This window comes from Carassius carassius, chromosome 17, assembly GCF_963082965.1.
Source record: "Carassius carassius chromosome 17, fCarCar2.1, whole genome shotgun sequence".
Taxonomy (NCBI): Eukaryota; Metazoa; Chordata; class Actinopteri; order Cypriniformes; family Cyprinidae; genus Carassius; species Carassius carassius.
Genome location: NC_081771.1, coordinates 18,976,769 through 18,990,835, shown reverse-complemented (window position 1 = coordinate 18,990,835; position 14,067 = coordinate 18,976,769). Strand labels below are relative to the sequence as shown.

General features: G+C 36.6%; 2 protein-coding genes across 2 annotated transcripts; both read right to left on the bottom strand.

The window, feature by feature from the left end:
• Window positions 1-720: 720 nt before the first annotated feature.
• Window positions 721-3,318, bottom strand: LOC132091049 (retinol dehydrogenase 8-like). Its single transcript, XM_059497819.1, has 6 exons — window positions 3,196-3,318; window positions 2,258-2,419; window positions 1,755-1,946; window positions 1,473-1,566; window positions 1,057-1,240; window positions 721-942 (listed from the first exon to the last, which is right to left on the bottom strand). Exons 1-6 carry the CDS (start codon window positions 3,290-3,292, stop codon window positions 721-723), a joined length of 951 nt encoding a protein of 316 aa, XP_059353802.1. The 5' UTR covers window positions 3,293-3,318.
• A 302-nt stretch (window positions 3,319-3,620) lies between these two features.
• On the bottom strand, window positions 3,621-12,941 carry LOC132161268 (gelsolin-like). Its single transcript, XM_059571211.1, has 17 exons — window positions 12,787-12,941; window positions 11,204-11,389; window positions 10,919-11,073; window positions 9,949-10,110; window positions 9,702-9,851; window positions 8,559-8,648; window positions 8,336-8,468; window positions 8,176-8,264; window positions 7,874-8,089; window positions 7,126-7,259; window positions 6,910-7,000; window positions 5,739-5,909; window positions 5,470-5,644; window positions 5,242-5,357; window positions 5,072-5,149; window positions 4,488-4,548; window positions 3,621-4,321 (listed from the first exon to the last, which is right to left on the bottom strand). The coding sequence occupies exons 2-17, from the start codon at window positions 11,382-11,384 to the stop codon at window positions 4,161-4,163; spliced, it is 2,163 nt and encodes a 720-aa protein (XP_059427194.1). The 5' UTR covers window positions 11,385-11,389; window positions 12,787-12,941; the 3' UTR covers window positions 3,621-4,160.
• Window positions 12,942-14,067: the final 1,126 nt, after the last annotated feature.

The window sequence follows — 14,067 nt, the reverse complement described above, 5'->3', positions numbered from 1 at the left end:
TCTTGAAGATTAGTCAATAGGTTGTCATGATAAGCTGTTTCCTCACAAAAGCAGTTTATTCAACATATGGAAGCATTTCCTCCACTGACATCCTTTAAAAAACAGCCTTAAACACATCTGAACAAGCTAATAAAGGTCTTCAGGATCACTAGAAATTTCTTGGGAGTTGTTTTGGCGCTAAACTCTGCAGGACAGTTAGTCCTCAAGGAGCAAATCTAGACCATTTCTAGATCTATATCTATTTCTAGATCTATTTCCTGCCATACACAGAATGTATATAGATTTTTTAGGGATATCCATTTTGCTTCCATATTGGTGTGATGTATCTAATGTGTACGTTAGTTGTATTTTTTTTTTATTAATAAATTATATTATATAGAAAAATGTAGTATTATAATGCCTTAAAAAGATAATATCAGGCCTTATCTTTGCTGTCACACCCACTGGCGCCTCAACAAAAAGGCAAGAATTAGCTGAATATCTGAGGCTGAGAGGCATTTTTCTGAAGTAAACCAACCCTGGAACATATCCTGCTCTGGAACGATTTATGTTTAGAGAGTAATTTGCTGTATACTACATAATGCCATGTAATTTCCTTTGGTTTTTGGAACCAAACGTTGAGGTTGTCCATTTACTTTGGGTAAACTTAGCAGTTAAACTGCTTAACTAAATTGTTAAATCGTTTTCTGGAATACCCCCAGGTCTCCAGCACTATATTCTTTAGGAAGAATTCTTGTCTTTATGGCTTCTCCAGCACAGGAGCTTGAGGAAATTGAGACTTGTTTTGAACACCTTGTCATGTTCAAACACCATTTTGTAGAAGGTTTCAATGGGAAGGTCACCATTTGGATCTGAATATTTTAGGTTGGTCATGGGTGTGCACAGATGGTTAATCTGATGGCGAAATGGTGGGTTGGTCATGGTAATCATTTTGAATGTGTGCTGGTTATAAAAGAAACAACATATGGACTGTTAGTAATTCAGAGACGAGACCAAACATCAGAGCATTGGAAAGATAGATGATTGAATGAAATGAAATGCTATATGAAAAAGCACCTCTGCAACATCCTCTGGAGTTTGTCCAAGACTCTGGAATATCTGGTTGTAATTTTTCAAGTAGATGTTGGTAAACATATCTGCTGTCACTTTATCAGCTTTGGAGAGGTCTATCTTCACGCCTTCCTCGTACACCTTACGCTCAAACTCTGTGATGACGGGTCCTGGTTCAATGAGGCTGATACTGCACAGATGCAAATACAATATACATACAATTACAACTTAAACATGGGGGTCAAAGCTTTCAAAACACATCAAAAATCTTGAAATTATTGCTGCGATTTATTATAATGAAGAAGAAAACTGAGCTCTTATAGGACTGAGCTACCATAGGATGTGATGAAGCAATGTGGTTCATAGATTCATGTTTAAGTGAATACATTTTAATGGGGTAGTATATGAGTATGACCACTTACTTCAGATTGAATCTCAGAGCTTGAACTGCCAGACTCTCACAGAACCCTTCAACAGCAAACTTGGAAGCAGCATAAATGTCATTAAACAAAATACCTGTGTACGTGAACACAACAGTGATTACCCAGGGTGAATCCTCTCAGAGCTCCTTTAGTCATTGTTGTTAATCCTTTAAGTATCTAAGTTGGACCTCTCACCCCCTGGTATAAAGAGCTTAAATGCAAATATCGTCTTAAGAAAACCAGTCATTAATAAAAGCTGTTGAGTTATTTTTAACAACTCACCCTGAATCCCCATTACATTGCTGATTACCACTATGTGGCCACTTTTTCTCTTCTTCATATCAGGCAGAATCTCCTTCAACAATCGCACAAGCCCAAAGAAGTCAGTGTCCAGGACAGATTTCATCTCATCAATGGTCTGACACTCAATGGGGCCAATCATTCCCATTTCAGCATTTCTGCATAAATGCATAACTGTAACACAGTTAATGCAAGGTTAATATCAGCAATGCTGATTCACAGAAGACAAATTAAACAAATCATGAAGTCTTCTTGAATTTTCCAGATTTAAAACGGTTCCAGGGTTAAAAGCAAGGTTTAGATTTAAGATAATCCGGGGTTAAGGGCAGTGTAAAAAAAAATCCCTGCGTGTTACAATTATGTCTGTCACCGCCTTATATTAAGGAGCGGTAAACATGGTGTGCGGGTAAAATGAGATATTATGGCCACAAGTTAAAGCATAACATTTGTGTTTTGATGTAAAGTAGTACATAGAAAACCCTTACTGAGAATGTCAACTCTGCGCATGGGCAGGCTGTCCAGACAGGCTTTGATAGAATTCTCATCACAGACGTCGAGCTGCTTGATCTCCAGTGTGCTGCCCAAAGTACAACCGGCTGCCTTCTCCAGAGCTCCACGTTTAGCCAGATTCCTCATAGTCGCATACACTGCCAAAGTCAAAACATTTAGCTTAACTTTCATTTGAACTAGTCTACTAAGATTTCAGCTAACAGATGGAGAATAATCATTTAATTACTATTAAAGCTACTCATAGACTAACGTTTTGTTTTGTTTTTTTGAAGTAGACTCAATTTATTTATTTTTATTTTTTTTACTAATCTGATTACCTTTCCAAGTAACAGATTATGATCAAAGTCGTTAATTAATGACTAATGGATTAGTGCTTCTCAGATGCTTACTTTGTAGTAATTCTACATGCAAAGTCAATTTATATAGAAGAAAGTTTAAAAAGTTGCTTACGGAAAAACAAGATTATGATATTTTTTACTACATACAGGTTACAGTAACTCTTTGAATATTACACATTCCTTTCTGTCAATAATGTGCACATTCACATTTGTCCTTTTAGAAATAATTGTTTTGGGACATGCCTTTGTTGACAGCACTAATGGTGGGACAATCTGTCTATAACACTTTAGATAGAATAATTTTCCATTAGTTAATGTTAGTTAACTACTTCAGTTAACATGAACTAAGCAAGAAGCATCCTTTTACAGCATTTATTAATCTTAGTTAATGTTAATTTCAACATTTACTAGTGCATTATTCAAATCAAAAGCTGGTTAACATTAGTTAATGCACTGTGAATTAGCATGAACTAACAATGAATAACTGTATTTTCATTAACTAACATTACCAAAAACGAATAAACTATTATTTAACTGTTATATTATAACTATTATACGACTATAGATATCCTTACCCATAAACCTCTTTTTCTCATCTTTGGCAAGACGAACAGCAAGTGCCAATCCAATACCAGAAGAACAACCAGTGATCAGTACAGCCTTCTGATTCATGGCTGCTTTCTCTGATGATACGGTGGGATGAGAGGACAAGACGTAAATGAAGGCTAGGGAGAACTGGAAAGAAGATAAAGAGACAGAATGAGTAAGAGCTTGAGAGGTGAGCTAAAACACCTGCTAATCCATAGCATAAACACTTAGCAGAATGACCCATGTGTCACTTTGGTCTAAACATATGGTGGAAAATACGCAACATTAGTATTGCTCCTTACACCAATGTGGTCTAAAAGAGATATCTGATAAAACACAACATAATATGCATATTGTTTTTCAAAATTTTGGAGTCAGTCAGTCCCACATCAGCAAACACACAACTCAGCACTATTTTGAAAAGGTGATTTATTATATACTGGGATTCAGAATAATGGTAGAGATACATTAAAATCTTTTTCAGCAACTACAATATATTCTCTCAGATGTTTTAATTTGCAAATTTATGAGGAATTAACCATGCACGTCTACAATTTTTAACAATCCAAATGGCACCAAGTTGTCAAATACAGACAAATATTACTGACTTGCTCATATGAAAAAAAAAACATTTTGCATTTCTTGTAATTTTCATTTTTTTAAAAATCATAAAGACCATGCAGTCGAAAACATCACTGGAATACAGAAGCATATAAAAGAAAATATAAAAGAGTTTAATTGTATAAGGCAAGTCAATGCATAGGAATCAACAAGGCAAAAAGTCATTAATAGTAGCAAAATACAGTACATAGTGGCTTAACATGCAGCATTACTGCTTACTGTGTTCCCATCTGCATCCTTTACAGACCATCAATGCATGAAACACAATAGGTGAGTATTCTGGAAGCTATGCAAAGTATATAAAGGTTTGCTTGTTTGAATGTGAGTGCTTTTAGAAACGACCACGGATGCGATCCAGTGGGTCTGTGTCCCACATCTTTGCGTCCCAAGCCTGGAACCAGCCAGTGAAAGTTGGGGGCTCAAAGCCTTGCTTTACAGTGATGAGCGGGGTGCCACGGCGACCAGAGGGGTCAGAATCCACATAATCTTTGGCTAACGGTAAAGAAACACTTACATTAATAATCAGGAATTACATTAAATGACAATGTTAAATAACATTTAATTCTCCATCATGGGACTATAGTTGGGATTTTGCTTTTTGGTACCTTAACTGTATTAATGTAAGTGTTAACGTTAGTGCTTCAGCATCTTAACTTACCTATTTTATCAGCTCCATTCCTCTCCGTTTCGTTGGCATCATTACCAATCCAAACAAAGACCTAAAGGAAGAAGAAATTGAATTAAACATTTAAAGATTAACTTTAGACCCAAGTCAGGTTATATTTATGTATTTAATTTTGGAGAGGAATGATAATAAGGCTGTAATGAATGGACACAGATAACATAATTTTCACGACTTTCAAAACTGATTTATGGAAATTTTGTCTATTGACAGTTTTTTAACAGCACATCAACAATTGGTATTTTGTTAAACATAAATACAATCCATTCAATGCACGGTACTTCTATCCCTCACAGTCCCGTTTCATTCCTGTATAAAAAATACAGACTCTACCTTGACTAAGGTTTATAACTGAACTTCATTCTGTGCTCCATTCTGGTATATAACACCAAGTTTTCAAGGACCATTCAAATAATTATGGATAAAATCTATTCTTGTTCTGTATTTTCTGCTTGAAAATTCTGTTTCTCTCAGATGTTCATCCGATTACAGAAGTTAAATGTGTTGCAAACATTATTTCATGCTGACTTTAAGTCATTATTGGTACTTCAAATGCTAACCTGATCCCAGGTGTCCAGCAGCATGACATCATCAGTGGCCAAATCAGACTGAGTGAAATCTCCAGGCACTTCGTCAGCCTGAAACGAAAAAGGAGAGGTACAGTAAATTGTATGCATTCATTTAACAAAGAAATTGAAATGAGTTGCAAATTCCATTTACATGAACTCACAATTAGACGTCCAGTCTTGTTGGAGCAGCCAAAGAGACGTGGAGGTTTAACAGTCTTCTGCAGACTTTTAGAGGTTTGATAGTCCTTCTTTCCCCCCAAAGCTGACCAAAACCCAGCTGAGCAAAGGAAGGATACAGATAAGCACCAATCAGTTCAAAAGAACAGGAAAAGTGATTAGCTTAGGAATGCATTTTAACTCTATACATTTACAAAAAGGCAGACCCCCACCCGGCTCTTTGCCCTCTGAAATTTCTGTGGTACTGCCTCCAAGGAAGCTGCAGACATATTTAGCAGCAGCCATTTCTTCCTCTGAAGCGGCCACTCCTTTCCACAGAAACAGGCCACCAGGACACTTCAGCACAAACACATCGTTAGTATTCAGTTTGGATGCAGTGGGTTCCACCTGGGTGAGGAGAGAGAGAGAGTCAGAGAGGAAGGTTATTGCTAGATGGCCATTGCTGTTTGTGTCCATGTATGTGCCTGCCGTCCTCACTGACCTCCACAGCGCGTGTTGCACGGGTGGAGCTCTGGCGGATATGGAAAAGGCGTATATTGCCAGTCTGACTTTGACCACCTTTACGTGAAGTCCCACCCATGTGGATGATCATGGGTTTCCCCTTGAACAGGCTCATCAAATGGGCCGGTTCCTGGCCTTGAGTGACACGTACCTGCAGAGCGACATAATAGTGAATTCTAAATCCTGTTGAGCTTTTTATTTTCTACAAACTGAGCTATTCTCTGCATCATGACAACAAGACATGACAACAGGAGTAAATAATAATAAGAAATGCACGAATTATCACAAAAAAAAATGAATGATTGTAGATTATATTATTAGTTTATGTAATTTTTTTTATTACTTTAAATAAGTGTAAGATGATCATACAATACTAAATATTCAGTTTTGGCAATATAGACTACTGTTTAGAGTTTGAGGTCTGTGAGTTTTTTAAAGAAACATATTTAGCAAGGATGCATTAAATTGAGCCAAAAGTGGCTGTAAAGAATTTTATAAAAGATATTTTATTTTTACAAAAGATTTTTAATTCAAATGAATGCCGTTCTTTTCAACTTTCTGTTCATCAAAGAAAAAAAAAAAGAAAAAAGTATGAGCATCAGCATGTTAGAAAGCTGAAATTTCTCCGGAATAAATGACATTAAAAGAAAAACAACTATTTTAAATTGTGATAATATATCTCAATATTACTGTTTTTATTATATTTTGATCAAATAAATGTAGCATTGGTGAGCATAAGAGACTTCTTTCAAAATCATTAAACTATCTTACATTACACAAACTATTAAAGGGAAGTGTAAATATCCAATAGGAATCAATATCAATAAAAGTCTAATATCAATTGATAACCAATATGGTACTGATATATTGTGCACTATATACTGTGTACTGTACTAGAAACAAAGATGTTTTAAAACCAAAGTCAAAAGCATCAGACTATTGTGGAATTCTTTTTAATTTGCTAGCTCCGGTCACTTTATTACCAAATTAGAAAACCTCATTATAATTAACTTGGCTTACAGACAGTGTAAATAAAAAAAATACAATGAATCAACAATTACACAATAATAGCCGATAAGGCTGAGTTTAATTTCATTTAAGCATGGAATAGAAATTGACCAGAGCAGAAATAGGCTTGTGTTTAGTAATACCTGGACAGGCGAACCTCCCATGGAATCATCCAGCTTGACTGTTAGAAAAGCTGAGGCAGCCAGCTCATCTTGTGTACACTTAAGTCCTTGCCTGAAATAAAAATCAATAAATATAAGAAGGTCATTAAATATTGACTTGATTGGTTAAATATTGGCTAATCGGGTGGTTAATGAGCACATGATCCAGCATGTTGACTTGTGGCTATCTTGACTTACCAGGTGTAGATAATATGTTGCTCTCTGCTTCCCTGGCGATAGGTGTAGAGGATCAGGTAACAGTCTCCTCCATAGAACTGCCCATAGCTGGAAGCGTCCACAGGAACTTTATCCCCACCCTCTACACGCCATATCTGTCGAGGTCAGAGTCATGAGTTTGAATGAGTCGTTAGAAAAAAGCTTCATTTATGAGTTACATTTTACCATAAAATAAATTATATGTTAGCATTAGCAACTTAGGCTAAAAACTTGTTACACAAGGACTAGAACAGCTGTCCGATGAATCTTTATGTAGCAACTTAACCTAGCAGTTAGCAAATAGCAAAAATCTGATTATCAGATCAGAACAAATAACTTGAAAGCTTTGTTAAGTAATGTTAACCAAAGTTACAGTTTGCATTTCCCATGGTTCTGTTAATGATTTACATACACAGATTCCATTACAGCTTCAAGTTGGTCATTAGAATTTGCTGTTGACCAACAGAAAGCTGATCAGTTTGAAAGTGACTTCTATTTGAGTTGTGCTTTATGCATTGCTAAACTACTGACAAAGGACAGTGGAACTTTTTGCATGCAAGATTTTGTCTATAGTGTCACAACACCTTTAAAACTAAAAAACTATTCTAAAAACCCATCACCAGTTCCTGAGGCAACCCATGCCTTGAATACACTAATTCTCTTCTGGGTTTTAGGACTACAGACTGAATGTCTTTATGATGATTGGTGCTATTAGCTTTTAAATATTTACCTGGACCTTGCCAGAGCCGTCATCCACCATGCCATGCTGGGCAGCCATAGTTTTGTTGGAGTGCAGACTAGATGCATCAAAGGGAACCTGTGAAACTTTGGCAATGCGGCCAATGCTGTAGGCCTGGCCTGGACCTGTGCTTTGATCCTTATCCTTCCAGTTACTGAAGAACTGCTTGAACAGTGTGGTCTCGCCTCCGGCTGGTATAACCTGGATCTGCTCACAAAAAGTTAGATAGACTGGTTAGAATTTGGCTTTCACTTGACTTACTTTCATTAACATGCTGGATCTAAGTCTGATACCTGTGTGTTTTTGGGGTAGTTCTTGTCTTTGATAAACTGCTCAGCTACCTTCATGGCTGCCTTACGTTCTTCAGTGTTTGCATTTGGTCCTGAGTTGTTAAAACAGATGAAATTGTCAATATGTGTAATGCAAGAACACCAAAATAAAATTTGACCATACCTTTCCAAAGAAAGATCTTGCTGTCCACTCCATTGTCCAGGATGTAGCATTCAGTGGGAGTGAGCATTTCCTGTTTAAAAGGGCTGCTCTGGGCCACCAGAGATGTCTTCATAGAGCCTGTAGCATCAGACACCTAACCCATACAAAACAAATGAATGCATACTTTAACATAAGAATTAGGGTAATATAGTGCTCATAGTGTGTGCATAACACATAAATTTACCACGTAGAGTGTGCCCTTTTTCTGATTGCTTCTGTCAGTCGTCTCATTGTCAGGACTTCCTGCTGGGATGTTGGGCTTGCACCCAAGAGCCTAAAAATAAACAAACACAATAAGAGTTTCCACCAGTTTTCTCCATGGCAGCGGTCAACCCAGGACACAAAAAAATACTATTATGCAGAACCTCAACCAAGAAGTCAAACCAAAACCAGGTGGACTGGGATTCTTTCTTTGCTAATTGCAACTATAGTTGTATTAAATATTAAATATTAACTATTTACTGTGACAAACAGATACCATCTTTATTTTAGTGTTTCTGAACCTTAAACACTAGAGCATTGTGTTAGCAACGCTAAGGCCATGAGTTCAGTTCCCAGATAATACATGATTTTAAATACACTGTAAATTGCTTGGGATTAATGTGTCTACCATGTGAATGTTTACTGATTAATTTTGTCTGAATTTATAGTGTGTCTGATTCCATGTGTATTGATTTCTTGCTTGAATTACTGGATTATATTTCTGTAGCTACAAAGATGGTCTACAATATCTGGAGAAAGCAATCCGTTAGCGTTCCCATTCATTTCAGCTCACTTCTGCTTTTTGGAATAAGATGATGGTTACAGCATCTAACAGCAGAAGCGAACTAGATCATACTTAACCCATTGGTAGCTACAGATGTTGTTAAGGTAATGAGGCAAAGGACTGAACTTTGATCATCCATAAAAAGAAAAAAAATTGTGTAGATTGAAAAAAAATTCTGTAGATCGAACAGTATAACATTCCACTAATCACACCAAGGTCATGAGATCAATTCCCAGGGAATGCATGAACTGATAAAAAGTATAACTTGAATGCTATGCAAGCTTTGTATAAAAGGGTTTGCCAAATGCAAAAATTTTAATTTAAAAAAATGTGTCCATATTTTACCATGTTCTACCAAGTTTATAGTTGCTGTTACTGTTCTCGCTATTTTGCTGTCTTTTATTTGTGTTTCAGGCATGCCACCACTGACCCAATAACTAAATCGTTCACTTCCTGTCACAGCAATTAAAGACATGCTCATTCTTCACACTGCATGTTTAAACTTGCACCATAATTTAGTTTTATTTGTTTTGTATAAGGAAATTACAGCAGGAGACTTACAGCAATGACAGCCTCTGGCTCAGCACCATCCTCAACCATGTGCAGACTGGCACGCCCATTTCTCTCATTATCACGAATGCCAATAGCCACCTCAGAGGCTTTCAACCGCTCAAATCGGTTGCAGTCACTCCCACACCATTGGTAGATGTCCTAAGAAAAATTACAATATGATTTGTGAGGTTGTGAATTTTGGATTTCTCAAAGGGACTGCAGTTTCATTCATTACTTCACCCCATGTGTTTCTAACCTTGCCGAGATCAATGATGAAGCAGTCTCCGCGATTGAAGCTGGCCCAAGACATATTAACCTCTGTGGCACGGATGGCACGTCGCCCCTTAATGTGAAGCAGACGCTTCACATTCATGTCATTAGTCACCACGTGCTGGAATCCAGAGGCCACACCACCTTGCTGTGTATGGGAAAAAGAACAAAATACACCAAAATGTCTCATGGCTCTCGAGTTACAATAAAAACAAATATGATTTTCTCATGATACACAAAAATTCATTGCACATGGGGTTATACCAAAAAGTAAAATGCACTTAAACTGAGAAGGATATTGCACATACATGAAAGGGAGCTGAGAAATAAATATCCATAACGGCAATACACTGTGATACATTCTGCTGGATTAATTCTTGTTTTTAAATGATTAAAATCATCATAGACTAAACCTGCCACAATATACCATAGATTTGCAAAGGAAATATTTTTCCGGAACTTTCCACCAGTGATTTGAATGTGTTTTTATTCATGACTCACATTTTTCACATCTATTATTTGAGAAATAATAACTCTTATTCCCTACAACCAGGGCTGTACACCATCTACATAGGTCTTGACAAATCAACATTTTATTTTTTCGATTAGTGGTCTATCAATATAGGATGTCAATGACAGATTCTTAAAGCTTTACAGGTTCTTAGATTCCAATTTTGATGTTTTACCCATAATCTTTAATTACTCTTCAGTCAAAGAGGCTTTAATTATAGAAATTACTGAAATGTAATGTGTAGTGATGCTAGCGCAGATTAAATCTTATTCGTCTGACAGCATATTTTTGACACAAAACACAATAATACATCTCCAATATTTAAAAGGGTGGAGTTATATGGATCACTAAATGTAAAATAAAGCATGTTACCTAATATGACAATGGGTTTGTCAGATATAGAAATAAATAATAAATTTATTCAGCTCTCTGTAGGCATAATTACCTTGTACTTAATTCCAGTTTTAAAGTAGCCAAGGAAGGTAACGGACTCATTGTTCTGAACCTCACGGTACTGGACTGGTGCTCCACCCAGATGATCATCCAGCTGCATTGTAAAGATGGCAGCAGCTCCACTTTCATCCTGGGAGCACTCATTGCCTGCAGATAAACAGACCAAGAGTAATGCAAATACTCAATATAAACAGTGTCAAGGTGTGTTTTGTATTAGCCTACACATCTAACAAGTAAAAAAGGGCACTTTATTGTAAATTTGGTTATTTTCACTCACCCAACCACATGTGGACATTGTAGGATGGAGCAGGAGTGGTGTAAAGGACAACATAGGCATCACCAGTGAAGAAGTTTCCAAGCAGTTGTTTGGGAACAGGTTTCAGATCCATCTTCTCTATCCTCCAAATCTGCAGACCAGGCTCCTTGCCTGCATTCTGGAACTCCTTATGGAAAACCATGATTCCTGGAAAATACAAAAATACTGGGGTTGAACTATGAAAATCCATACAATTCGAAGACCTAATGGTCTGAATGTGGAAACTACTGGGAGGGAGATAAAACAGGTTCAGAACGGATCTTATAAAGACACTAGAATAGCAGAAACATTAAAAACAACAAAGACCAAAGACCTATATTGAAAATGTGTGGATGCAGGTGTGGATGGTAAAAAATGAGCATCGATAGCTGCCTAATGCAGGAAGCATCAGATGCATTCATTCTGACTGTTTATTTTACTGTAGCTACACTTCATCAGTGAGCGTTTTAATTGCATTTTCAAGACATATGGAGAAAAAGGGCTGCTTGGCTGTTGAAGAAGGTGTCAACAATTGAGTCATGCTGTATGATTACAGCTGCGGGCAGACATGCGTGCCCATTCTTCTGAGTTTACCATGAAAAAGTTTTACGCAAAGAACACACTTTGCATGTACATGAGATCTGCCATTTACAGATTCATAGTATTATAAGAAATACCTTACAGTGCGATTTACTTTAGCGTAAAACTATAAATGATAAGAGAAACATTAACCAATTTTGATCAGCCAGGCAACTAGCTACTTCCCACACAATACATTGCTAGATTTATTTATCTCTCTGTCTTTTCTTTCTAAACAAATAAATCAAAATTAAATTGCCCTTTAAGCAAATTCAAAGTGGTGTTAATATAAACTTATAGCACATTTTTAGCCATTTAGAATTGAATTAGATAAACCTGATATGCCTAAATATTTAAATGCAAATTATGGTAACCGTGGTAATTCATGTAAGAGCTTCACGTCAGTGTCTGAATGGACACGCCCACATACGAACTTCTAACTTCAAACCGGGATTTTAAAGAAACAAATTTATTAAATACGAACTTTTGACATTTTCTATTGAAAAAGAACCAATAAAACCTCATATGCACATTCGGCGTACTTTTTTTTCTTTTTCTCAGATAATTTTCTGATTTCTTCGATCATTTAAACGCTTTTTCCTGTTAGGCTAAAAGTGCGCATGATCACAAATGCATGCAAAGCACAAAAAAATAATATCAATGTTTGTAAATTATATATAAAGAGTTTGTCTGAAAAAAGCGGTCTGCGGGCAGCTACACTCCACGTCTATATATGTAAAATGACATTTGTTATAATGAAAACTGTTATTTCCTGTTCTTCGCTTTACGTCATAGTCTATTAAACGCTAACAAAGAAATAAAAATCCGCTAACTTACCTCAAGCATCCAAGAGAGAAAGTCGCCAGAAAGTAACATATATAAAGTGATAACCCAGAGATATAATAACAGTTTATTCTGTACTCAGCTGTCTTTCGAAGACTAAATGAAGTATGAGACAAAAAGTAAAGGGAGTTCAGTTTTCTTACCTGGTCAAAGAAATGCACAGAAGGCGATGAAGACAGATCTGGTTTGAGAAGCTGCTGCTGGTTTAGTCCAGACTCAGTTTCACAGGTTTTAACAGATGCGAGCAGACTTTAAATGCTGTGCCGTATTTTCAGGGGAGAGGCAGATGCTTGTCTTCAGCCAATGAATCTCTCTGTTTCTCTTCTCCCTGAGGCCTCTAAACCACATTATGCAACGTCGTTCCACTCCCACAAACCAAAATCACACCATAAACCAGCATACCTCCTTATTCTTTCTTCTTGTATAGACACAGAACAGTGTGCAACATACACCACTATAATGAAATGCGTTATAAAAACTATATTATGGTTGCAGGTTAAAAAAAATAAATAAAAAAAGCTACTATGGCTTCTTTCACTTAATTTGTCATTTATTAGCTTGTTTTTATAATTTAATTAATAATGTTTTATAACATAAACAATTATAGCTATGTAAAACGAAATATAAAAGAATATACTAAATTATTTTTTGAAATACTGTTCGATGCACACTGAAGAACATGCCAGCTTTCAAAAAGTTTTTAATATTCAGTGTATTTCAGCATCCTCATAAAGTGCATGTGTATCAAATGTTCCACACATTAAATACTTCATAGATAAAAATGTTTTTTTTCCCCTCGTGCATTGTATATCAAATGCATTATTCACAATGAAATAGAGTGTAATCATGTGAATTCAAGGTACAGAAGGGTAAATGTTTGTTTGTGCTTCATGCACATTAGATTCACAGTACAGCTAACAATTCACTTTTCCCCATGTCAGTCATTCCCTCCATAACGCTCTCCAACTACTTGTGCTGCCCTTCCCTGGTCTTGCATTTTCCTATACTGCTCCATCCAGCCCTCATGTTCTCCAATGTCATTACAATCTCAAGGCTTTCGCTGAGCTCTGCTACACCTGCAGACCTGAGAATCTGGCTCACAGCAGCTGGCAGAAACCTTTGACAACACTAGAATCTAAGATTTGCTGTAATATTCTGGAGGATCTGAAATATTCCATCAAGACACCAGCCTTAGGAAGGTCCAAGCTTTCTATTTAATATTCTCATCAGATCCATCATGGAATGCCCTGAGCACACTGCTTTATTTGAATAGGGTTATAAAGCTATAAGCAGGATTTCCATAAAGTGAAGGATAAAGAAATCATAGAAAACCTGCCTAAAGATTTGCTCAGATTTAAAACATGAGGACTGTGAAATGAGAGAATAACAGCGGGGAGGAGTGGCATGAGATAGAGTGGAGTGTG

Bases quoted from the DNA above. Each gene is read 5' to 3' on its own strand.
- LOC132091049 (XM_059497819.1), bottom strand. From the start codon at position 3,292: ATGAATCAGAAGGCTGTACTGATCACTGGTTGTTCTTCTGGTATTGGA. The intron at 1,947-2,257 runs GTAAGGGTTTTC...ACTGTGTTACAG, and splicing joins GCGCAGAGTTGACATTCTCA to TTATGCATTTATGCAGAAAT. The intron at 943-1,056 runs GTGCTTTTTCAT...TTTTATAACCAG, and splicing joins CTCCAGAGGATGTTGCAGAG to CACACATTCAAAATGATTAC.
- LOC132161268 (XM_059571211.1), bottom strand. From the start codon at position 11,384: ATGGTTTTCCATAAGGAGTTCCAGAATGCAGGCAAGGAGCCTGGTCTG. The intron at 5,645-5,738 runs GTCAGTGAGGAC...CTCCTCACCCAG, and splicing joins GTGCAACACGCGCTGTGGAG to GTGGAACCCACTGCATCCAA. The intron at 5,358-5,469 runs GTGGGGGTCTGC...TCCTTTGCTCAG, and splicing joins TTCAGAGGGCAAAGAGCCGG to CTGGGTTTTGGTCAGCTTTG.